General features: G+C 32.8%; 1 protein-coding gene across 2 annotated transcripts; it reads right to left on the bottom strand.

Annotated features, from left to right (window-relative positions):
* Positions 1 to 6,651: 6,651 nt before the first annotated feature.
* LOC134724833 (4-aminobutyrate aminotransferase, mitochondrial-like) lies at positions 6,652 to 23,844 on the bottom strand. Of its 2 annotated transcripts, XM_063588117.1 has the most exons (13): positions 23,654 to 23,844; positions 22,725 to 22,849; positions 21,644 to 21,761; positions 20,533 to 20,582; positions 19,707 to 19,787; positions 19,007 to 19,099; positions 18,471 to 18,597; positions 17,771 to 17,919; positions 16,775 to 16,912; positions 14,479 to 14,646; positions 9,629 to 9,775; positions 7,329 to 7,440; positions 6,652 to 6,864 (listed from the first exon to the last, which is right to left on the bottom strand). In XM_063588117.1, the coding sequence occupies exons 1-13, from the start codon at positions 23,715 to 23,717 to the stop codon at positions 6,743 to 6,745; spliced, it is 1,494 nt and encodes a 497-aa protein (XP_063444187.1). In that variant the 5' UTR covers positions 23,718 to 23,844; the 3' UTR covers positions 6,652 to 6,742. The 2 variants fall into 2 exon arrangements, with proteins under 2 accessions (XP_063444187.1, XP_063444189.1); XM_063588119.1 differs by lacking the exons at positions 21,644 to 21,761; positions 22,725 to 22,849; positions 23,654 to 23,844 and adding an exon at positions 20,830 to 20,871.
* Positions 23,845 to 25,205: the final 1,361 nt, after the last annotated feature.

The raw sequence follows: 25,205 nt of genomic DNA, 5'->3' as shown, positions 1-25,205 counted from the left end.
CAAGTAAAAATTTCAAACTTAAAGTTGTCTGTTTGTTAAGATATAAATTTAACGCGTTTTTCTTTGAAAACGAGAAAATATATGATTCAAACACAGTACTTGACATTTGAGAGGACAAAACATATTATTGTGATACTGCATGCAAATTTTGTTGGGCATATTCCAAACTTTTTTGTCAAAAACTCAAAAATAAAAACATCATTTGTACCTTTTTTAATTACGGAAATTTCCTATCCGTCAATCAGCTCCACCATTTATTTTTTCCTTCACAATCAATTTGATAGTTTCGATGTGATTATGTAGATTTTGTAGAAGTTAATTTATTTTTGAGTGATTTGAATATATATAGTAGGTCTTTCGTGTATTTTCTGTAAATAAGTTATAATTTTGTTGATAAAATTTGGACTTTTTATAAAAGTTAACAAAATCCTTCGGATAATGACTAGTTGATATTGTGTGAAAATACATTGTATGTCAATGTTTATGCCCGTGTCACACTGTGCCGATTTTTACGCCGATGGCAACACGATACTGGAAATTTTCAAAATCGGGACTGATCGTATACATATCGGGCTATTCGTAGTGCCATCTTTAACCATCTTCAACCATCGGTCACTTTTTCTAGCCTTCGAGGACAACATCGTGAAGGGTTCTAAATCTTTTAACATGTTAAAAAATCCCCGAATGTGCGTCCGATGTTGAAGGTTCGCATTTTAAATGCATAATTTGTTTTATATGTATATTATTTTTCAACTTCTCTGTAACCTTTGTACTTGCATGGTTTTATGAGAATAAACTATCTATCTATTGAGTTCGTATCACCATCCTCACCATCGTAATGTCACCGGGAATGCATCTTCGAACATCGTATTGCATTCATGTTTCCATCGTTTCCTTCGGGCAGTTCTGACATTACGATGTCTACAAGAATGAATCACGAAGCTACCCGAAGCTCTTACGATGGCAACACGACTACGTGAATACCTCGTAATCCCGTCGTGTTGCCATCGAATAAAAGTACGACGGCAATAAATCCAGCAAAATGTATGTTAATTTTCGGGCTAAAATACATTTTTAGTGCCAGGCGCGATCTGCACTTGTCAGTCTAATACGACAGTTAAGAAAGACGTTCACAAAACATGGAGCTCATATAATATGATTCTATGAGATCAAGAAAGGCGACAGCGTTGTTTCTATTAATTCAAATGGAACAAGAAGAGCAGCTATTACAGGCTCAGGAGTCAAATACCATTTTTTTGTCAATTTTTCATATCAAGTGACATAATGAAAATAATGAACACGCCTTGTACACCAACACTGCAGGTACACGTATATAGGGAAACCAACTTTTTCTTCATTATTCTGATATTTTATGAATCGTCTGAGTTGTTGTCACACGAATGTTTACTCCATAACCATTTTGATTTCTATATGTCATATTTTGCCGCATTTGTTGCTTTCTCCACATCCTTCCTTTTGTCTATATTATTATGATATTATCCTGGAAAAAGCTCTTTTTGAATAAAAGGGATCAACGCACCCATTACCTTACCTTTAAGATAGATAGGTAAACATGGGCATAATTATGGGTGATTATTCAGACTAGTCCACACATTTTACAATGCCGAGCGTGGCATCCCCTCGTATGAAACATATTGGGGACAAATATGGACACCATATTTGTATATGCCACATTCTCAAAATGGTAATTTGAATATGCATATTTGATACATAAACTATTTTTTTAGAAATCAACCAAAACATTCAGTAACTGGAAATACCTTTAATAATGTCTTAAGAACCAACAGGTAAAAAAATGAGCAACAAATTTCCTGTGTATTATGCTATTTCAAGGAGAAACAACAAGTCCATCTGCTTGACCTTGACCTTTGGCCTTGAACGTAAAAAATGTCAGATCATTAGGGACAAAAGTTCAATGTAAGATAAAAAAAAATTAATTCACATATTTTTTTCACAGACTCCCCCTTCCCCAACCCCCTTCTTAAATTAATTTGGGAAAAATTGATTTACCTATATGGATATATGTAAAATCGATTTGGATAAACAAAACTTGCAGCAATGTTGACCCCCACCTCCAAACTATTTGATATAAGTTTTGCATTCTACATCGATCTTTTGATGTCGTCCCTTACAAGGAGGAACAATATACCAAATGTGGTTAAAATCTTTTGAAGCATATTGGTTTTGGAGTGTCAACAAGGATGATATTGTCTTGTACTACAACTGCCACTGTGACATTGACCTTTAAAGTCAATGGCGCTTCAGATATTCTTTACGAGTAACACCATACCAAGTTTTGAGCATTTTTGTTCTAGAGTGTCCATAACAATTTTATCTACACGCAACTAACATGTAGTAGGCGAGGGGATAATAAAATAAGTTTTATTAGAATTAGACAAAAAGATCAATTATCCGCCATGCATGGCAGACTCGTACAGAAACGATATGTTGTCGAAATTCTGTTCGTATCATAAAAAAGTTAAAAACAGGTAGAACGCATTTTAGACATCGTATGGCCATCGCGCCATCATCGTAATCCATCGTGTAGCCTTCGTTATCCATCGTGTAGCCTTCGTGATCCATCGTGTATGCTTCGGCTGAGATATGAAGCTTAAATACCCGTCTTCGGTTAACCTTCGTATGTCCATCTTTTGATATCGTATATAATTTCGGCACCATCGTATAGACTTCGTTATTCATCGTACTTCGAGATCGGGACCAACTTCGTACGAACTTACAATTTTCGCATTCGGGTGTCCATCGTATATAAAAATCGGGACAGTGTGACGCGGGCAATAACCTCAGAGCAATTAATATGCATGCAAGTGGTCGGGGGAACAGTACTATTGAAGTTTCGCAGAGATTTTGTGTTTGGCAAGGTGATGCTAAAACCAACCAATCTTGATTGGGCGAATCATCAGTGATGTTATGAGACTTGCACCAGAAGGCAACATTGGTGCGTCTTTAAATTAGATTGATTGATTGTTGATTGCGTAACGTCAAGTGGCAAATATTTGATGCATGTTCAGGACGAGAACAAGTTAACAATAAAAACAATAGGTAGGTTTTGTCATAATAGAGGCCATTCGGGATGATGGTCGGGAAAATTTAGACTGCCACTGGAAATGGTGGCATATTGGATTGGGACAGAAATTTTCCATTGATACAGGCCACCTACGGACCCCTCGAAGAGTTGTTGCAAGGGTTTTTACGTGCAAAGAACGGGGCACTCCCTTTACACGAGGCATCGGATTTAACGTCCCCATTCTGACCGGACGTGACTGCGAACTTGATACATCCCGCACAGCCAAACGGACGCCCCACTCAGTTTTACTGCCGGTCGGGAGAAGACCAAGTGATCATATTTCGTTTCCCCAGTCACACGTGGGGAACTTTAAATAAGAAACAACAGAAATCCATATATGTGAACAAACTGATCGACATGTATCCTCACAACCTGAAACTTTTATACTATCTCGCGCTCGGTTTCTTCCTTGTAGTTTGGATATGAAAGCAGGGTTTTTATATAAAAGAAAAACCTTTAAAAAAACAGAAAACTACACAACACTGAGTCCTCTAAACGTGTTGACAGTCTTTTAAGTTGTGCTTAATAATGTGAGTAATCATTTATCCATGCATAACCAAATACTTATTGAAGTCGAATTTGAACTTGCTGTCAGTTCATTTAGTAACTTGTTCTTGTCATGTCAGTAGCTTCGAAATTTCTCACAACAATCATGCATCGAATTAATTAATAAATTATAACACTTACTTACAAAAAAAAGATCAACTTCCAATGCTACAAAAGAGTGTCCAAAGATATCGGAAGGACATTCAAACTCGTAAATCAAAAATAAACTGACAACGTAATTGCTAAAAAAAATTAATTTAAGATATTGTGAACAATATCAATATAACCTTATGGTAACTGTATGTCAACAACATACATAATAGTTTGCTTCTTAAAATTGCTGCTCCACGAAATGACTTGAATAAAATCCGCGAAAAAAAGTATTTCGTCATACACTACAATGATGACGTGGAAAACTCAAAATAATGTGGTGTGATTCTTAGTTATACCATCAAAGCAAAAAAGGTGTAATTTTATTTAATTCCGGATTATTTTGAAAGCTGAAAACTTGAATGGATTTACGGGCAGCAAAACTAGTCAAAATATTATAATCAGATCATTCACTTAAGAATTGAATTCTTCTTTTTGTAACTTCATTGGGGTGTAAAAGCGTTGACCAAAGTACATTTTATATGAAGCGCTTCATTCTAAAATATACATATACATTACTAGAACTTATAAAGAAATGAAAATGAACAATACAGAATATTATTAGCATAATTAGCACTTCTATAACCGAAAATGACACTAATGTCATCTTGATGGTCGTATTGATCAATGCATGTTTTCAATCGGTTACACGACTGAACGATTGACATCGAAATGTCCGCCAAATACATTTTGCTGTAACTGTTACCTTAAAAGAAGATCTACAAACACCTCTGCACCATTAATGTTTACTATCTAACCACAATTTTTTTTTCAATTTTTCAAGTTATGAAAAAATATATACATGCACCTGTCTTATTTGAATGTGGCTTTCTTAAACGATTTATGAAAATACTCACGACGTAGTACATGAGTATTTCGGTTGAACCTTTCGCTCCTCTTTGCATCATTAAGAATATATTGATATTTGCTAGGGTTTACTTCTGTAGTCTGACTATTAACATTCTCAAAATAGAAAAATGCGATTCGTACCATATGAGTTATTTCAATTGACGTCTTTAACATGTTTGCAACAGCATACCTACCAATTTATTGTTTTATTTTATTTTATTTTAATTAATACAGTTGAGTTCGGCCATAATTTCTGTTCATTCATGTTTTTAATTCTAGTTTTTGCAACTAATCTAAACATAGTGCAAATTACGATTTAGTTCATTTATCTTCTTTTACTTTCGTGGCCTAGCTTTGTTGTTGAACAATAACATCGTGACTCATTGAAACAGTTTTGAAATTAAGTTTTAATGATGGGAACACTTGACCCTACTTTATATTTTTATAAAATCAAATAAAATGATGAGGAAACGTACAAAATACTCTTTAAACTTTTTCTCAATAGCATTTAATTTCTAAATGATTATGTTGTTGTTCCCTGATGATGAAGGAAGGTAATTTCTTAAATCAATGGTAAAGTTTATTTTTTATTAGTCCTTAACTTATTAAAATGAAAAAAGTAGAATAAAAAATAACGAATTTAAAAAGGGAAAGTCCATACATATCTCATATAACCATACGTCAATCAACGAAACAAATGAACAGCAACTGAAATATTTCTGGCTTGGTACAGGCATTTATTGAAAAAAAAAAATAGAGGTTTGAACCTGGTTTTATAACTAGTTGAGTAGTTTATAATGTTCACTTTTGTATATAGTGTCCAATGCCGTTCGAGGACATATAGATGTCATATTCTCATCCTTTTGAATTTTAATTTTTTTTTTAGTCAATGTCAATTTCAACGCATCTATTTATTTTTGTAAACATGCAAGTAGAACAAGTACATAACTTAGTTCCATAGCAATAAAAAGAAATTTATTCATAGAATCTGAAAAAAGCTGTAAAAAGAGACATTGAAACATTTGAAATTCCTTTTTCTAAATTAAATGCTATTATGAAACCAGATTTTTCAGAATAGAAACACTTTTTTTAGACATCAACATTTGTATTTCTAAAAAAATATAATGAGAGTTCTGCAAGTGATGGTGCAACATGAATAAAAGGAGATTTAGTGATTGACGATTTCATACCGAGTGAGAATAAGATATTGCTTGCCTGTACGAAAAAATCCAGGCGTATTTTACATGGATTTCAGACGGATATTTTAGAGGGAACCCGTTTAAAGTCCACTTTTACACGAAGAATCTTTCTTACATGGAGCCCAGGCGGGTTAAGGGCGGAATAGAGCCGAAATATGCAAATTTATCCGCCTGTCTTAGGAGGAAAAAATTCCGTCTAATTAAAAGGAAAAATGTTTTTTCTCAAAAATATATCCGCCTAAAGAGACGGAAAATGTATCCGCCTAAAGAGACAGAAAATATATCCGCCTAATGAAACGGAATTTTATCTCATAGATTTTTTTTATGCACACAAATGTGTTTTTCCATGAACAATCTACCCAAATTTAGGCAGTTTTCAACGACTCATAGCTTGAAAAATAGCACGGTGACCCATACATATTATTATATTTTTGAAAAGAGCATAGTAAAATCTTCATTTTGGCTAAGTATAAGAAAATTCTGTCCCAAAAAATATTTTCTTATGATCTACCTTAAGAAAATGCTGAGATTGATCAACTTGTGATTTTAAAATATATAGAAAACACACAACTATGTTGTTATCTAATAGTTAATTTCTAAGTATGTTGCATTAATGTTGTTGTTATTTGTTGCACTTCAGTGTTTCTGTTGGTCCGATTTTTTTTTATAGTTGATGTGTTTCCCTGTGTTTGATTTTTTTTCAATCGATTTATGACTTTTGATCAGGGATATACTACTGTTGCCTTTATATCCTACTTAAATAAATTTGTAAATTGGCTAGCAAAGATTTAAAGATTTTAATATTTCAACTTTTTATTGAAATTTAAAATTGTCTTGAATAAAATAATATTGCATGTGTTAATAAACAGGAATTAATCGAGATTATGATCAGTTAGTTCATTTCTTGGCAAACTGAATTCAACTTGTCCAGAAAAATGTCGACATGCTGTTTCTGTAAGGTAAGAGTTGGTCTCAGTCTGAGTGAGCTTTCTCCACAGGCACCGGTATTAACACCTATAACAATATCATAAGTGTACTTTAATGCTTTTCTTTGTATAATGGCTATTTTGATTAAAACATTTTTGAATCATGTATATCATTTTATTTTCATATATCTTCCATATAACAATGTAGTAAATAATGTCATAGAATTATATGTAGTCTCCCGGACATTCAGCTTTGAGAGCGGTGATTTTTTTTCTTACGAGGTACTCTGTTTAAGGTATATCATTGTACTTACTCCTGACCACAAAGAAAACGTTATTCTACTGAATCTTAGTGTGCGTTGTCCCTTGTTGCTACGTTATTATATATATCGACACATTACAAACAATCTAGGAATTTGCTAGAAACCAGATGTCAAGTTGATTTTTTGTTTTTGTTGGTTTCGGTTGCTTTTCATAAACGCATGTCTAACATGTCCTTTTATTTATAATACTGGTCATATATTGTAGACTACTATTAGGTGTATAGTTTACCTTTTGATAATAACTTGGATATAGCTTTATTTCTGTCATCTAGGCTTGGAAAATCTACTGCTCCCGTTATGCCTAAACCTCGTACTCTGCTAAGCAAATTTGGATATTTTTTCTGAAAATGATGGTTTGCAAGTACATGAAGAACACCAACATGGTTTAAGCTTGAATATGAGTAGTCCAGACTACTTTTCCCAAAAGAGAAACAATTATATTTGAAAGAATACAAGGTTTTAGTTAGAATAAACTCCACCATCGAAACATCCTCAAAAGTTCTTGTTTTACAAAGAACAAGACAAATTTCAGGTCAAATGATCAGATTACGTAGAAAATTTAGGTGTTCCCGTTGCATTAGAGTAACTATGTACTACATCCTCATATATAAGTACCTTTTATCATTTTCCCCCGTACGACTGCCACATATTCCATCCCTCTCCCATATGTAATAATAATTCTTTATTCCGTAAGCAAATATACAGCTCATAGGATTAAATACATACACAAATTATACAGTTTACATAAACATATACATAAACATATACAGCATTACTATATAGCGGAGTTTGGCATATAATTTACATTGGTAATAAAGGTACAAAACAAAAATCAAGTGTTACGAATTTTCTCTGCCTCGTACAGATATTTACCCAGATTATTTAATTCTTTAATATTTCTTACAGATAGTAATTGAACTAATTTGAAGGTAGATGGGTTTCTGTAATAATATATCTTAATATATTTACTTCTGACATTTACATATTTATCACACTCTAATATAAAATGATATTCGTCTTCGATGACTTTCTTATTACACATATTGCAAACACGCTCATTTCTGGAAATATTAAAGTATCTTCCAGTTTCTACATTAAGTGAATGTGAATTTATTCTATATTTAGTTACATATGACTGATATAAACTGTTCAATGGTCGATTCAAATAAAATTGCAAAGTATGTCCATCATGTATATATTGATATAAATAACATTTTGAAGTGTTTTCAAAAAATGACAAGGCTTCGGCTATATAATTATCAACAATTCTTTTTTTAAATTCATGCAAAAATAATTGACTATTTCCAACACTTTGTGCTAACCATATATCATTAAATCCATACCTGTTTAGTATGTCTCTTATTTTACAACTCCAATTGAGTTTATCATTCGGTTTGACAAAACTAGATTCGTACATATCTTCATAAATACTATTCAATATACAATTATTAGATTCTAATAGCTTCAACCAATAACGTACCATTCTTACATATCTATTAACATACAATGGTAAACGACCAAGTTCAAAATACACCATATGGCTCACAGTCGTTTTTCTCACTTTCAAAATTCTTTTTAAGTAATACAAATGAAGCGTTTCTATATCAGCTCCTTTATGGAAACCCCATATTTCACAACCGTAATTCACAATACTTGTTACATATGTATCAAAAAGGGACATCAAAGTCTCAGTGTTATAACAATCATCATAAATCTTACTCAATAAACAAAATGTAGCCTTTCTACCCTGTTCAGATAGTGTTTTCTGTGTTACAGTAAAAGTACCGTTATAGTTTAATAACAAACCAAGATATACAAACTGATCACACATTTCTATCATTTTACCATTCAAATACCATTTTTCGTTCTCTTTCAGTACACCTTTGTTACGAAAAACAACTATTTTGGTTTTTCTTAAATTAATATCAAGACCATTCTTGTATGAACTATCATATACAGTGACTATCATTTTTTGTAAATCAGAAATACTTTCGCTGAAGAGAACTGTATCATCAGCATACATAAAAAGATAAAGATTTAACAATTTTACTTCATATGGTTCTATTCCTTGTTTAATTAACTCAATTTCTATGTCATTTACATAAATTGCATATAAAAATGGTGATAATGATTCGCCTTGCATTAGGCCAACATTACAATGAAAGAAATCTGAAAATTCACCATCTAATTTAACACAAGTTTTTAACTTAGAATACATTGATTTAATAAGATTCAGTAAATTTCCACTAATACCGCATTTTAACATTTTTTGCCATAAAACATAATGTGACACACTGTCGAAAGCTTTGACAAAATCAATGAAACAACAATAGAGACGCTTTCCTTTACGTAAACTTTTTGATACAATAGAATGAAGGGCAAAAATCGCGTCGTGTGTACTGACAGTCAATGATTTCAAAATAGACGTTGCTTTTATCTTGAGCAGAAAAGGGATATCAGTTTATATACAAAACATCATATTTTCTCTTGTCCGAAGAGTACTCAAATAATTAACAATGTTTAACTAACCTGTATTTTTTCTACTTCGGGCCATAGATAATTTCCAATTTCTGTAACTCGATTTAGAAGATTGTCCCGCTTGATTACTTTAATGACAGCTTCTAGTAAAACGACCTTTGATGGGTCTCCAACCCATGTGTTAAATATTCTGAAAGCCTAAACAAATATAATAGTGGAAGATATTAGCAGGCAAAATCGAGGGAATTGTGCAAATGATGATACAAGCATGAAAATTACAACAAAGCATCATAATTATATACTTTTATAGAAACAACTGCTGGCCATTAAAAAAAAAAAATTTTTCAAGATGGCCACCGCCGTTTTCTAAAATGGCTGCTTTTTCTGTTTGAAAATACTGATTTTTTCTGGAAAACTTTTCGTTTACCTTCTTTTAGTGAAAAACTGCTGTCAGGTTTGGTAGCTACCTTCTTTACATGTGAATAATTCACTAGACATGAGTATTTGACACATACAGGGTTTGCGCATGCGCGAAAATGTAACAAAATTCAATAAAAAATATTCTAACTAATTACTATAATATAAGTGATTTGGGATTTTCTATGATATTATGATTTGGTTTGATAACATTTTTCCAGGTTATGACACACATGATTTAACAATTTTGCGCATGAGCAAACTATTTAAAGACATAATGAGTGATTTGTATGCACTACCAGGGCAAACTGGTATAAATCGTAGTTCATCTCATTACTCTAAAAAGCAAGTAAGTGTAAAATCAATGATGCCACTGTTTAAAAACAAGCCAATTCAGTTGCGATGATCGGGTATTTGATGGATAAGACGGAAAATGTGGTTTAAACGAGAAAAACATCAATAGTAACGGCAGATCAGCCACTTTTGGTAATGAATATTCAGTGGGAATTGCCTGATTTCTACAGAGAAGATAAGTTTATCGTCATGTAAGGTGGATTTCACATTGAAATGACTTGTTATAAAATTCTGGGTGATATATTACGTGAAGGTAGATGGACACATGTATCATGTGTCCTCACTAAAACCATTATTGCAATACCTAGAACGGCATATTCTTGTATGTATGTTCAAATGTACCCAGGACTAGACACGCACATCAGATAGCTCTATGTGTTTTAGCTTGAAATGTATAAATCGGCTTAAGAAAGCTAAACACAGAAATTATAATCATGTCATGACTCTGTGACGTTCAATGATTTGATAGACTGGCGTAAGAAAATATATTCATCTCTACCACAGACCAATTCCTGGCGTTCAATTATAGAATAAGAACTTCTTGTGAAATTGGTAGTATGCTTATTTCATGAGTCAGATGTTGTACAAACAGTCCATATAAAGCATGATACTGTATTAATTTAGGTCTTGATCGTGGAACAATTTGTCGATCGCGACCGACCTTCTCCGAGATATGGCTTCCCTTCTCTTAAGTCACCCACAGGTGGCAATTGATTTTGAAAATGATAATTTTACTGTACGTAAGACCAGAAAATATTTTTCTTATAACACAATTGATCAGACAAAATCAGAATAATGCAATTGTAAAGGGCGATGTGTTGTCATAGGTTAACCGAAGACCTCATTAAAACGTATTGATGGTAGCTAGACCAGAAGTCAGTAGACTATCAGATACATTTGCAAGATCTAGTGGTTTGAGGCATTCTGTAATAGATGAACAACTTAATGAACACACAAGGGTTTCTTTAAAAAGATCAAAGGCAAATAATTTGAAAATCGTTTGAAGCAAATATAAAACGAAGGTGAACCGGTTTCTTATAACCAGATTAAAAAGAACAATTCCTATTATGTTGGTAAAATCAAACTGTAAACGTTTTTGTAAAAAACAAAGCTAGAGCTCTAAGATATCTTTTCCAGACTTTTATTTTTTGTCGCAGTGGATAAATTTATTTGGAATATTTCTTAATCCATAAAGACAAACTGCTCCTCCGTTTTTTGTCTTCGGATGTCATTTATAACAGTGGTATTAAATCGGTGCAAATGGATAAACTTGAAACAAATAAAATCTTGCATCAATAAGTATTCAAGAGTAGATATTGTGTTAGATTTACTAAATGAATCATTGAAAGGCTAGATGTGAGAAGACAAATGTTGGGTTCTGAAGTAGTTTTCTCGATGAAGATGACAACGAAACGAAATTTGTCAAGTGTCTTGCCGACAGAAATGCTTCTGTAGAGACTAATAAGGATACTTTCCAGCTACCCCTTGTAAGCATGGAGAAGCAGATATACGAATGTTTGTCCATGTTCGGCCTGATTATAAAAATTGTTGTAGGACGGTAATTTAAGGTAGCATCGACACAAATGTAGTAGTATTAAGAATTGCAGCACTCCAAAAATATGGTGGAACAAACTGTGAATAGGTTTTGGCAGGAATGAAGACTTTTGATGGCTTCCTGTACATGCTGTACACGATATATCAAATGCGTTTGGTCCTCGTGTATCTACTCTTCTTTTCATTCATCATACATTCAGTGCATGTGACACTAAGGGAATAGGTCAGTTTGGATGACATAGGAAGTATTTCAACATGTAAGGGACGTACTTATTTCTTTGCTGAGGTATAAAGACACATACAAGGACATAAAAGAAGCATTTGTTTGCATCATGTATGACAGAACAACGTCACTATTTGCTGTTAACGAGACACGATGTAAATTTTTACTCAGGAAGCAGCGGCATTGTGATGTAGTTCCGCCTACAAGAGGTTTTTTCGGAGCACATCCAAAGAGCAGCGTATCAAGGAGGATACATTTGGGCTCAGCCTGATTTATGTACCAATTCATGAACACTGGGGTTGGATGAAAGAAACAAATCGAGGACTTCTTCGGCTACCGTTAAAGTTTCATCCTCCTGTCAGGACCTTTTGAAATGAGGAAGCGAAAAATTCCAGTTGTGTTGGTGACTGTTAATGAAACAGTTATGTCCTTCCTTGTACGAGTTTTGTTATTGGCTACTGTCCGATAATTTTAAGATAACGAACCTGTCTTTCTAACAAAACTAGGCATTTAATCTTAACAAAGAATGAGATATCACTTGTTAAGTTGATGAAAATTATAAAAAAAAATACATTTTCAAAAATTTTGCCGCTATTTTGAAACCGGAAATCACTCTTTTTTGTCATTTATGCGTTGTTTTTCCGTACTTTACTGGAACTGTAATGTACGCTCAATAAAACCTTACATTGGATTATACCTATAACACAACTTTAAAAGATTTACAACTGGATATGACGCCATTTGCAAAATGATCGGTGGCCATCTTGAAAAAATGGAAATTTTTAATGGCCAGCACCTGATTTCTTTTAATTATCGCTTAGTTCACCTGTATACCAAATTTCATGCTTGTATTTCATTCTTGTGTTATTACTTGTTAAGTTGATGAAAATTATTAAAATATTTTTTACGTATTTGCATCCAATTTGGAACCGGAAACCACTATTTTTTCTTCAGTTATGTGTTGCTTTGTCCTACTAAGTAGCTGTTTTATTTTAACCTTTCTATCATATCTTACATTGAATTATACATAACACATCTTTCAAGGATGAAAATCCCTTGTAAAATTGCTTGAAAGTAAAAAAAATCGAAATTTTTGACTCGTTAGCCGACATTTTGAAACCGGAAATCACCTTAAGTTACATTAATGTATTGTCTAGTCGTTATTTATGAACTGTCATTTTCTTTTTATCAAATCTAACAATGGATTTCACATATAACACACCTTTCAAAGGATTAACACATATTGGCTAATTTGTTATGACGCCATTTTCAAATAAGTGGTGGCCATCTTGAAAAAATGATTATATTTTCTGGCCAGCAGCGGATTTTTTATAGGTATCATTTAATTAACCTTTATACCAAATTTCATGCTTGTATCACGATTTGCACAATTTTGTCCATAATATCTCCCACTATAAAGACACTAATTGAAAGTCAACGACAAATTGAGAGAAAAAAAAACGAAAATTTCAAAAATCTAAGTTCTCACAAAACAACTCAGAAAAACAAATACTGTTCTCAATTCTAAATGAATATAATCCCAATTATATTATCTACAAAATAACTACTTCAGAATCAGGCCTAGGATAAAGGAAATAATTCAAATTCTACAAACTGTAACAAGAACACTCAATTGACTCTTTTGATTTATATGTTTCATTGAATTTGTCTTTAACATTCATAGTTTCGACCTTTGATAAAAACAAATATAAAAATGAAAACAACAGTTTATAATTTTATGAGTCGGAAGCAATTTTCTGGATTTGCCTTCCTCGTGAACATTCGAAGCAGAATATTTGAAATAAGAACCGAAACAGTTGAAAATTCAACACCAGTTTCAGTGAACAAGACATATGATTCTGGAACGGCCTCCATCAACTTCACTCAAAAGTTAAACACTCGAAGGACAAATATGAGGCGTTTATTTATACAAGGTCTTTTTTCTGACATATAAAACAAATATTAAAACTATCCAAAATACCAAAATTAAATATGCCTATATTAGATATCATAAAGTATATGGATATATAGTGATGCAAACCAGGCCTCCTAATTTCACTAACAGTCTGGTTACGATTCGTTCCTTTTAGTATTGTTTGACAATAAATATATCTCTAATGATTTTATTAATTTCTAAATTATACAGAAATTGTGGTTTTGTCAAAGAGACTATAAATTGGTAAAATGCAAACCTAACATTTGCTACATCTAAATACAAATGTTAAGAACTATCTGTAACTATCCAAATATAACGACCGAATGTGTGTCTTTAAATTCTACCAAATGCTTAGAGATTGTCTCGTTAACTGTAAATTCCAGATGATAAAAAAAGTAATGGAATCAAATATATTACCTCCTGTGATCTGTATTCAGACCTGTAGTAAAAGCCTCCAGTTAACATCTTTTTACTGAATGTAACAATATCTGGTGGTTGTTTAAGATTGAAATGTTCATGAGCCCAGAAAAGACCTGTTACACCACAACCGGTTTGCACCTCGTCTAAATTAAAACAGATATCATTCTGAAATAAGACAAAAAATATAGAGAATCTAGAAGATTGTCATGATACATTTTCTTTTCGAAATCACTACTCGTTGTATCCTGTTTCTCTGTTTGACCGGTACGACTCCAACACATGGTCGTCTTTTTTTATGTGTTCATGCATGAAAACTCTGCAACGACCTGTCAGAATAAGGACCATTGAATCTAAAACATCATGGACAATCGTGCAACGACATGTCAAGAGTAAGGACCATTGAATCTAAAACATCACGGACAATCGTGCAACAGATCTAAAGGCAAAGATAAACTATTTCTGTACATGTCCAACATAACCTCTCCTTTTTAGAAGAATGCAACATTCTTGGATTTATTGTCAACTTATTATTCAGGTATTTGATAGTAAAATATACGCGAACACATCTTTTCTACAAAACAATTGTTAATCATTTCTTTTGATTAAATATGGGAGATCTGAACATAAATAGTAAATGAACGGTACTTGCTTGAATAGAAGCCAATACGAACATATTTTGCGCAGTCGATTGCATCTGGTAAAATGCTGAAGTGAGTATTATAATAGGGATTAAATATATTATAATAGGGATTAAATAGTAACAGAGTAAGAGCTATGTCGAAATAAAGTGTCTAAATAAATACGTTTGCTACCTTGTAAACAGTATGTGCTTCAGTAACTGCGAGTACTCTCAAATCGTATTTTCTTGTTAATTCGACCTGTTGATACTGTTTATAATTCTTTCTTGTTATTTTTTTATTTATATGGATCATGTCTGCACACCAGCTTTGATTATTTGTAATATCTTCAATTCTTCACTTATTCTTACAACATTTGTATAAACTTCAAGATTATAAAAAAACGTTTTTTTTCTAAAGTGAACATTGATTGGTTAAATATTTCTCAGTGTGTTTGAATTTGTTTGTTAACTTTTTGGTCATGAATGTTTGTCTCTAATAATAAATTAACTGTGCATTTGTATTCAGATATCCCAGATCAAATTTATTCGTTCATTGTGTAATCATATGTTTTTTGATTGAGTTAAGTCTGCCAATTGATATTTTATCGTATGATTTTCTATGTTGTGATGTTATGCTATTGTTTCAGAAAAAGGGAGAAGGTTTGGATCCATTAAAACGTTTAATCCCGCTGCAAATGTTTGCACCTGTCCTAAGTCAGGAATCTGATGTACAGTAGTTGTCGTTTGATTATGTAATATATACGTGTTTCTCGTTTCTCGTTTTGTTTATATAGATTAGACCGTTGGTTTTCCCGTTTGAATGGTTTTACACTAGTAATTTTGGGGCCCTTTATAGCTTGTTGTTCGGTGTGAGCCAAGGCTCCGTGTTGAAGGCCGTACTTTAACCTATAATGGTTTACTTTTTAAATTGATATTTGGATGGAGAGTTGTCTCATTGGCACTCACACCACATCTTCCTATATATATTGTCTTGTATGAACAAGCACGTTTACATCTTAATTCAGCATGTCGGTCTAGCATGTGTTATCATATGAAAGAAATTCTGGTGTGTAAGTTTTCTCATTGGCAATCTTATCCTCATTTTATATGTTATAATTCTGAATAAGCATGCGAAATTTTCGTTTGAACTATAGAATGCAACCATAACGTCACATAAATAACTAATAAACAGACCTTGGGAATCTATTTTGGTTCTTCATTTCTCTTTCCTCACAACTCTCTTTTGTAATAGATTACTTTAGCCTTATGTGGCACAAGCTTTTGGAATTTTAGGTCCTCAATGCACTTCAATTTTGTACTTGTTTGGCTTTACAACTTTTTTGATCTGAGCGTCACTGATGAGACGTATGTTAACGAATAAACAACCAGGATTAAATTTTACATTTACACCAGACGCGCGTTTCGTCTACAAAATACTCATCAGTGATGCTCGAATCCAAAAAAAGCCACATAAAGTACGAAGTTGAAGAGCATTGAGTACCAAAATTCCTAAATGTTTTGCCAAATATAGCTAAGGTTATCTATTCCTGAGGTAGTAAAGAAACACGCGCTTGCCTAATAGTTTATAATCCTGGTACCTTTGATAACTATTGATCCTTGAAAACAGCTATAACACTGGTATGAAAACTAAAAAAAATATGAAGGAAGAATTACCTTGATACATATATCTTGTAAACCTTGAAAGAATTGTGGTGAGGCAAAGTTGTCTCCTCCCTCTCCCTGTATTGGTTCTATAACTACTCCAACAATAGGTTCACCTTTCTTCTGCCACATGTCAATTAAATCTTCAACCTTAAAACGATAAACATAAATTGAATAAGTAAAAATTTAACTTAGTTCTAAAATTATTAATCATTATATTAATTCAATTAAAATTACATACGTGTGATAAAGTATATTGTTAACATTTTGCTTAAAACGTAGTGCACACGAAAATAAAATCATTTGTCTTTTTGAATTTTCTTGAGTGCCTGAAATAAATGGTTATAAAAAATAAAGGGTGATTGTATTTATCGCTGAAAGTATAAGACAGATGTTAATGCAAATACGTGTGTATTGGAAAATCGTCAGCTCTTTGGCAAAATAAGACTTATGTATACAAAAGCTAGACATTATTACGCCAACATGATATGATTGAGTGGTGGTTAACGTCACTCTCGGTGCTATTATGTGTTATTTTGGCGGCCAGTTTTTATTGATAAAGAAAGCAGGATACCCCATAAAGAACCACCGATCATCGGTGGGAAAACTGACAATCCTAGTCCAATGTTATGGAATCAAACGCACCTGTCACTTGCTGGCTTCAAACTCACAACCTCGGTGTTATACGAATAATAATGCGAGAAATGTCAGCTTATGTATACACTACAGATTAAACTAAGACTTCATTTTGCACATTTAGCCCATATTTGATTGTATTACTGTTCATAATTGCATACATTTAGATATAAAATATATTATAAAATTGAACACACATGAATTATTTAGAATAATCTATTCTTTATAGTGTAACACTAATTAGACCGCGGAGAGGAAAAAATCTTTAATTTTTTAATAGTTTGGTTGGGTTTTTTGTGTGTATAATCTGACAAAACTGAAACAAATTGATTGTGTTAGAAGTGAAGACATAACACGAGTACAATATACTACCTCTTCAAGGCATCGTTTCTCCTCGGCTTGATTCTCTCTGACGTTGTCCTCTAGAGGATACTTTAACATTGGGAAAGTAGCAATAGGCCATTTAGGTTGTGGGAAATCTAATTTATGCATCGGTTTAGTATGCGTTAGGGCTAGTGCACCTACAACATGAATTAGAATAGTTGACTTTAATCAAACTTCAATATAAGCAAGGGAAACTGCCATGTTGGTGCAATTAAAAAAAGGCAGCAACCTTATATTAGTTTTGTTTTAAGATTTCGATACAAATGTCATCTGGCTGTCTAAATGTTACAACGATGAAAAGAGATGCAAATCTTTTTTCACGACCCCACACCTAAACGTATCTAACTGGCCATTCCGAAAATAAATATTTGATTCACATCAGTTTTCGTATATGATAAATTTTATTTGAATTTTAACTTTATTGCTTCATTCTATCCCCCATACATTCCCTTTACCTTATAGACAATGTTGTAACCACGTCAATAAATATGAATAGCATAGACTAATTATTAATTTCTTTATCCGTTAATGTAAATTTGATTTGTTTTTTTTAATGGCATAGCTGTTGTATAAAATGTTTCATATTTACCATGTTTACTAAAAAAAAAATGAGAATGGAAATAGATAATAATAGTATGTCAAAGAGTCAACAACCCGTTTATTAAACACTACAACTGATCTTACATACCCATTGTCCGTCCATGAAAAGCATTTTTAAAAGACAATACAGACAAATTAGGAGTGCCTGGAAGATCATTTGTTTTACATGATTGAAGTTCCTCTTGGGTTGGAGGAGCACCTCCTCGTTTTCTTCTCTTCAATAAAATTAAAATAAAGATGTGTTAGAAAAAGTAGAACATGTATGTTGTTTGGAGAAATCTCATTTTCATATTTGTCAAGTTATAAAAATGAAGCGTTCACTGATGCGATTTCCTTAAAACAGAAATAGGATTTTACTGAGACTTACGTAACATTTACTATAGAAGTAATGAAAACAAAACAAGACACCAATATACAAATAAGTCTTCGTTTTGTTTAATGGTCGATATGCAGTTGTTCTGTCATTGTCTACTTCCTTATTTTTAATGATTAAGATTTTTAATATAATTTGATAAACATGAAAAGCAAACTCACAATGCTGAAATAAAGAAGGAAATTAAAACTTTGCTCAGAAAGAAGCCAGTGTAACCGTTCAAAATAATAATTCATTATATAAAATCTTACCTGAAAAGCAATAAACATTGCTTTCTGTGCATGTTCAACTGAACAAGCTCCACATGCCATGGTCTGTACTTCAGAAAGACCAGGTGGTGCAACCTATATAAACATTTGAAGTTATTCCGAACTATACTTATGTTTTATATAAAGAAACTTCTTACAGTAATAGGTATAACATTCTCAAAAACTTACTCGTTTTCAATGGTTAAACAATAAATTGGATGAACTGTGGTAATCAGACATTGACGAATGATTTTCTGTCGGTGTATCGATGTTATGAAATCCATACTTCTATTTTCATATTTTTGTTCCATTTCCAACAGTATAAATATTGAAAATGCTCACTTTACTTATTTTTTTACTTTGTATTGTGAACCCCTTCTGACAAAGATAGTTGCACTCACAAAGCTTCAGTTATTATTTTTTTATTATACAGTTTTGATTACACTACTTTTCATGCATATGTGTTCCACGTCATACAAATTGGGTTCCAGACGTAAATGATGATGGTTAATTGAAAAAACAATTTTGAACGCAGCGCTATGTTTTATTTTGAAATTTTTAATTATCGAATTTTTTTTTTTTTTTATTATTTATAAGATAATAAATATGAACTCAGAAAATAGAACAACTATCACATATACATTTAGAGAGTTATTGCGTTTCGATTTGACCTCTTCAAATCAAAGTTCTACATAAACCCTACCGCTAACAGTGATGTTTGTAATCTTGTTATCCAATCTCGGGGTGGGTAACATCCTAGTGCAGGTCGATTTACAAAAGTCGACTGAAAAAAACAAGCAATCATTTTCACGTAGTGTTAATCTTATTGAATGTTCAAATAAAGAATAAAATTGAGAATGGAAATGGGGAATGTATCAAAGAGACAACAACCCGACCATAGAAAAAGAAACATATTTTTCATTCAAATCAAATTTCCAAATTTTTCAATATGCTTTTAATGTCCATTAAATGAGTGGGAAAAATACCGATGTACGTCCATAACCTAACAATAAAATTAATGGCAAACAGGAAAAGATGATGTTTTTCGAAGGTGACGCCAAAAATCAAAAATTGTACCAAAATGCTACAATTCAATCACCACAGTATAAAAAAAGTTCTTTTAAGTGCATGCACAATCATTATTAAATTCCGTAAACTTGAGAGATAGACATATTACAGTAAAAAGCAAAGACCGTTTTTCATGAATTTGGACTGAAACATTACAATAAAGTGAGGTTAATAATTGAGAGGAAACAGAAAGCAGTTGAGACTACCAGAAAGAACTGGTGTTCGAGTGTGCTACTCAAGTTTTGTTTTAAATAGAATATACAAACCAAGGGGAAACAACTGAGGGAATCACATCAATTTATAAAGGAGCGGAACCGGGCACATCGACAGGGGAAAATGCGAGTGCACCATACTTGTATAACACGAATATTCTGTTTATAAGCTTTATAATTTGCAAAGAACAAAACAAGCAATTAAAAGCAGTTAGAGTCTTAATTGTACTGTTTTGTAATACAACATACCAAATTATCTTCGTTCTTCACTGCATCAATTAAACTCTGGTGGTTATATCCTGGCGAAAAAAAGATAGATATAAATGGATGCTATAGTTTTCATTCTCTATAATTAAATCAGTTTTTCGTGATTTATTGAAGGACTTACTCAACAAAGGTGAAGAGGATACATAAATGTTCAGCCTGACGTCTGAGTTATAAGGACCGTCAGACTTGAGAGAAACTTCGGACTACTTTTTATGGAGAATGGTGGCATACCTATATATACTCATTTATAACTAGCCTTTTGCGTAGAAAAATACATACCTATGGGGATAGAAGCAATCTGTGTGTACAGATCCAACATACAATTATACATACCTATGGGGATAGAAGCAATCTGTGTGTACAGATCCAACATACAATTATACATACCTATGGGGATAGAAGCAATCTGTGTGTACAGATCTAACATACAATTATACATACCTATGGGGATAGAAGCAATCTGTGTGTACAGATCCAACATACAATTATACATATCTATGGGGATAGAAGCAATCTGTGTGTACAGATCCAACATACAATTATACATACCTATGGGGATAGAAGCAATCTGTGTGTACGGATCCAACATACAATTATACATACCTATGGGGATAGAAGCAATCTGTGTGTACAGATCTAACATACAATTATACATACCTATGGGGATAGAAGCAATCTGTGTGTACAGATCCAACATACAATTATGCATACCTATGGGGATAGAAGCAATCTGAGTGTACAGATCCAACATACAATTATGCATACCTATGGGGATAGAAGCAATCTGTGTGTACGGATCCAACATACAATTATACATACCTATGGGGATAGAAGCAATCTGTGTGTACATGTAGATCCAACATACAATTATACATACCTATGGGGATAGAAGCAATCTGTGTGTACAGATCAAACATACAATTATACATACCTATGGGGATAGAAGCAATCTGTGTGTACAGATCAAACATACAATTATACATACCTATGGGGATAGAAGCAATATGTGTGTACAGATCAAACATACAATTATACATACCTATGGGGATAGAAGCAATCTGTGTGTACAGATCAAACATACAATTATACATACCTATGGGGATAGAAGCAATCTGTGTGTACAAATCCAACATACAATTATCGTCCACGTCAACAAGATAGTTCCCATAACTCTTGTCATAGTCAGCAAAGAACTGCACCGCTCCTGTATTCTGTAATGGTAATAATTCACAAGTATAAATAAGATAAAAGCTGTGAAATTTAATATGGTGAAATCTATGTGTTTATTTTTTGTTCACTTGTATTTCAAGGTTGGTGTCGTACAAACGCCCGAACGTTAATTTCTGTCAGCAATTAAGTTAGAATTGACGCATGGGATATTGACCATTGTTCGTTAAGCAAACCCTTATCAACTTATATCAAAGTCTCCTTACTCATAAACTTCATACAATTTATTAAAACAATTGATCTTACATAAATGAAAAAGGGTAATTCATGTAATTGGTTGTCTTGATCGTCCTTGTGAATTCGTTTGTGAAGAAATTGGTCACTAACGAATTTGGAAAACTTTCATCGTTCTCTCAGGCACGCATATATAGTATTGAAGATTTTCAAGTAGGCTAAATAGTATTGAATGAAAAAGTGTTGATGTTGTATATTTTAGTTTATTATTTGCTTTCATTTATGCTTCTAGTTATTAGAAAATTAAAACTCGATAAATCGATGTTATCTGCTTGGATCAGACAAGATTATTCCCTAACCGGATTAGTGAATTTCCCTATTAAAGATTCTAAAACCATATTTTACACAATCTTATTAGAATTAGATCTCCGTTCTTGCTCTTATGCTTCGCCACAGTATGCTTCAAGCACAAGTTCTGATATCTAAATTTGTAATTGGATTGTAAAATATATTTACCAACAGATTCTAAAACATACTACCAATGCATTGTTCATATTTGCCTCATTCATGATTTTAAAAAAAAAAATCAATCTTGAGGCATTTGTTTAAATTGTAAAAAAAAGTATATTTACATGAGATATTAAAATTTGAAAAACAAAATATTCGACCGTGGTACTAGAAATTGGTAACGGAGAAAACTCAATCCTTCAAAATTTGTGCGGAATAATTCGAACACACGATTGTCCAATTAAATATAAAAGCTTTGAACAAACCTGAATGCGGTCCAGTTCTTTTAACAGCTGTCGAGACTTAGGTCCAGGGATTTCCGTTCGGACATTAGGAGAAGATGGCTCAACTGTTGCAATTTTCTGTAGACAATAGGCTGGTCTATGAAAAGCTGAAAAAGATGGTACACTACAATATGTGTATATATATATATGAAGATGTGGTGTGAGTGCCAATGAGACAACTCTCCGTCAAAATAACAATTTAAAAAAAAAGTAAACCATTATAGGTCAATGTACGGCCTTCAACACAGAGCCTTAGCTCACAGCGAACAACAAGCTATCAAGGGCCCCAAAATTACTAGTGTAAAACCATTCAAACGGGAAAACCAACGGTCTAATCTATTATATATAAAAGTATATATGTACAGAATCAACTTTTCAATAAGTGGACCGTCACGAAAAAGTACCGTGCAATGATTGCCTTGTCATAAGGTCTCTAGTATGGTCACTGTTACGATTAAGACTGTACGTGTACTTTCTAATTTTGGTTGTACCTATACGCTTTGGACGAACTAAATGTATACTTCATTCTCGTTTTGAATCAAAGCTTCTATATCATAAAATCATCCTGGATATGTCTCACACGGTTTATCGTAGTTTTCTACACATTCAATCTGAGTTAAGATAATGCGACCAAAATTACATATATTATACATGTACATGTATTATATGTACTTTAATCTTAAGAAATTTTTTTCAAAGGAAATGACCTTCGTTCACTTTGTATACCAAAGCGATTTTACATTTTACATCTAAATGAAAATAATAACCTCAAGTTTGACGAAAAAGGCACATTATAGATATCATTACTGTTTACACACTAGCCATTTGTTTCTTCTCTACGGATCGATATCGATCAACGATGAATCAATAAACAGATAAACGGATGAATATAAATTGAAAATATAACTCACCTCGTGAATTTTTAAGTGCATCTTTCCAAACGAGCGAAAGGCATTGTTTACTACAGCAATGCATCTTTTAAAATGATTTTAGTTTATGTGTACACATCCATGCCTGTTTATGCAGTACACGTATCCTTTTATCAGGTCATTTACACGAATAGATAGTTGATAAAATATTTCTTACGATTATGTCCCGCAGAACCCAGATAGCTTTGATTGATTGGTTTAATTTTTGCCTAATGTACAGTGGTAAATATTTCATGCATGTTCAGGAAGAGAACAAATAAACAATAAGTACGATACCGGTATATATAGTTCATCATGAAAGTCGGAGAAATTAGATTGCGACAGGAAAATGATGATATTTGAATATGAACAGACATTTTACCTTGCAACAGGCTACCTACGGACCCTAGAGTTTTTGCAAGGGTTTTCAACGTGCATAGATAGTCACTGTGGTACTCTCTCTACAAGAGACTTCGGTTTTAAAGTCTCCATTCTGACGGGACGTGGCTGCATACTTATTCATCCCGACTGTGGCAAGGGCAAGAGTACGTTTATTTGCCGCTTGAAAGCAGACAGACGCTATCATAAGTAGATTATAGCTATAATTCCCAGTGTTGGTTTTTTTAACAAAACAAACTTCCTAATAATATAAGATCGATCATTTCATTCGTCGTATATCTATTTATCGAGTGCGGAAGACGCGGGTTTGATCCCCTGTCGGTACAAACCAGGCATGAAAAATTTGTGCCTTATAAATTGGCGCTGTCTTTCAGCTGAGAATGCGTTATTGTAGACAGTATATTGTATTGCTATGAATATAGAGTTAATGAAAAGTACTGTAATATCTTATTATCCTAGAACTAACTTGTAAAAAAAAGAGATTGAATTGCAATGACAATTGCAATAGTTTGAATAGCTATCCTGAAAAACTCAAGATAATCGAGGTTTAATTTCATTCTGGTTATGTGTGGTTTTCCCGTTTGAATGGTTTTACACTAGTAATTTTGGGGCCCTTTATAGCTTGTTGTTCGGTGTGAGCCAAGGCTCCGTGTTGAAGGCCGTACTTTAACCTATAATGGTTTACTTTTTAAATTGTTATTTGGATGGAGAGTTGTCTCATTGGCACTCACACCACATCTTCCTATATCTCTTTAATATCTGTTAGTATAATGTGGCGATTCATTATAATCTGTAACCGCATTGAAGACGTATTAATTAAATAAACATAATTTGTTTTATGATAAAATAAAATATTGTCAACATTAAGCTATTTCTTTACTAAGATTTACATTAAAAATCATGTGTCTGAATTATTATTTTTAGTCTTGCCCGCGAGTACTATGCACGCATGATAATTGTGTTACACGTTTTTGGCGTAGTTTGTATCAACTATATTGCACGTGCTTACCCTTATTTTAACTTTTTTATAATGAAAGAATGTATAAGTACAATCCTACGCGTGTATTTAACAACGTGAACAATATCCGATATATGTCGTAGTTTTTCCGGCTTTCCTCCTGTTTTGAAAAAATATTGATAATATCTAATCGCCAAA

Source organism: Mytilus trossulus, chromosome 7 (genome assembly GCF_036588685.1).
Source record: "Mytilus trossulus isolate FHL-02 chromosome 7, PNRI_Mtr1.1.1.hap1, whole genome shotgun sequence".
NCBI classification, from domain to species: Eukaryota; Metazoa; Mollusca; class Bivalvia; order Mytilida; family Mytilidae; genus Mytilus; species Mytilus trossulus.
The sequence above is the reverse complement of the archived record's forward strand: the minus strand, read 5'-3'. Positions and strand labels throughout refer to the sequence as shown.

Bases quoted from the DNA above. Each gene is read 5' to 3' on its own strand.
- LOC134724833 (XM_063588117.1), bottom strand. From the start codon at position 23,717: ATGCATTGCTGTAGTAAACAATGCCTTTCGCTCGTTTGGAAAGATGCA. The intron at 22,850-23,653 runs GTGAGTTATATT...CATCTTTTTCAG, and splicing joins TGCACTTAAAAATTCACGAG to CTTTTCATAGACCAGCCTAT. The intron at 17,920-18,470 runs GTATGTAAGATC...TTCATGTTGTAG, and splicing joins TTTTCATGGACGGACAATGG to GTGCACTAGCCCTAACGCAT.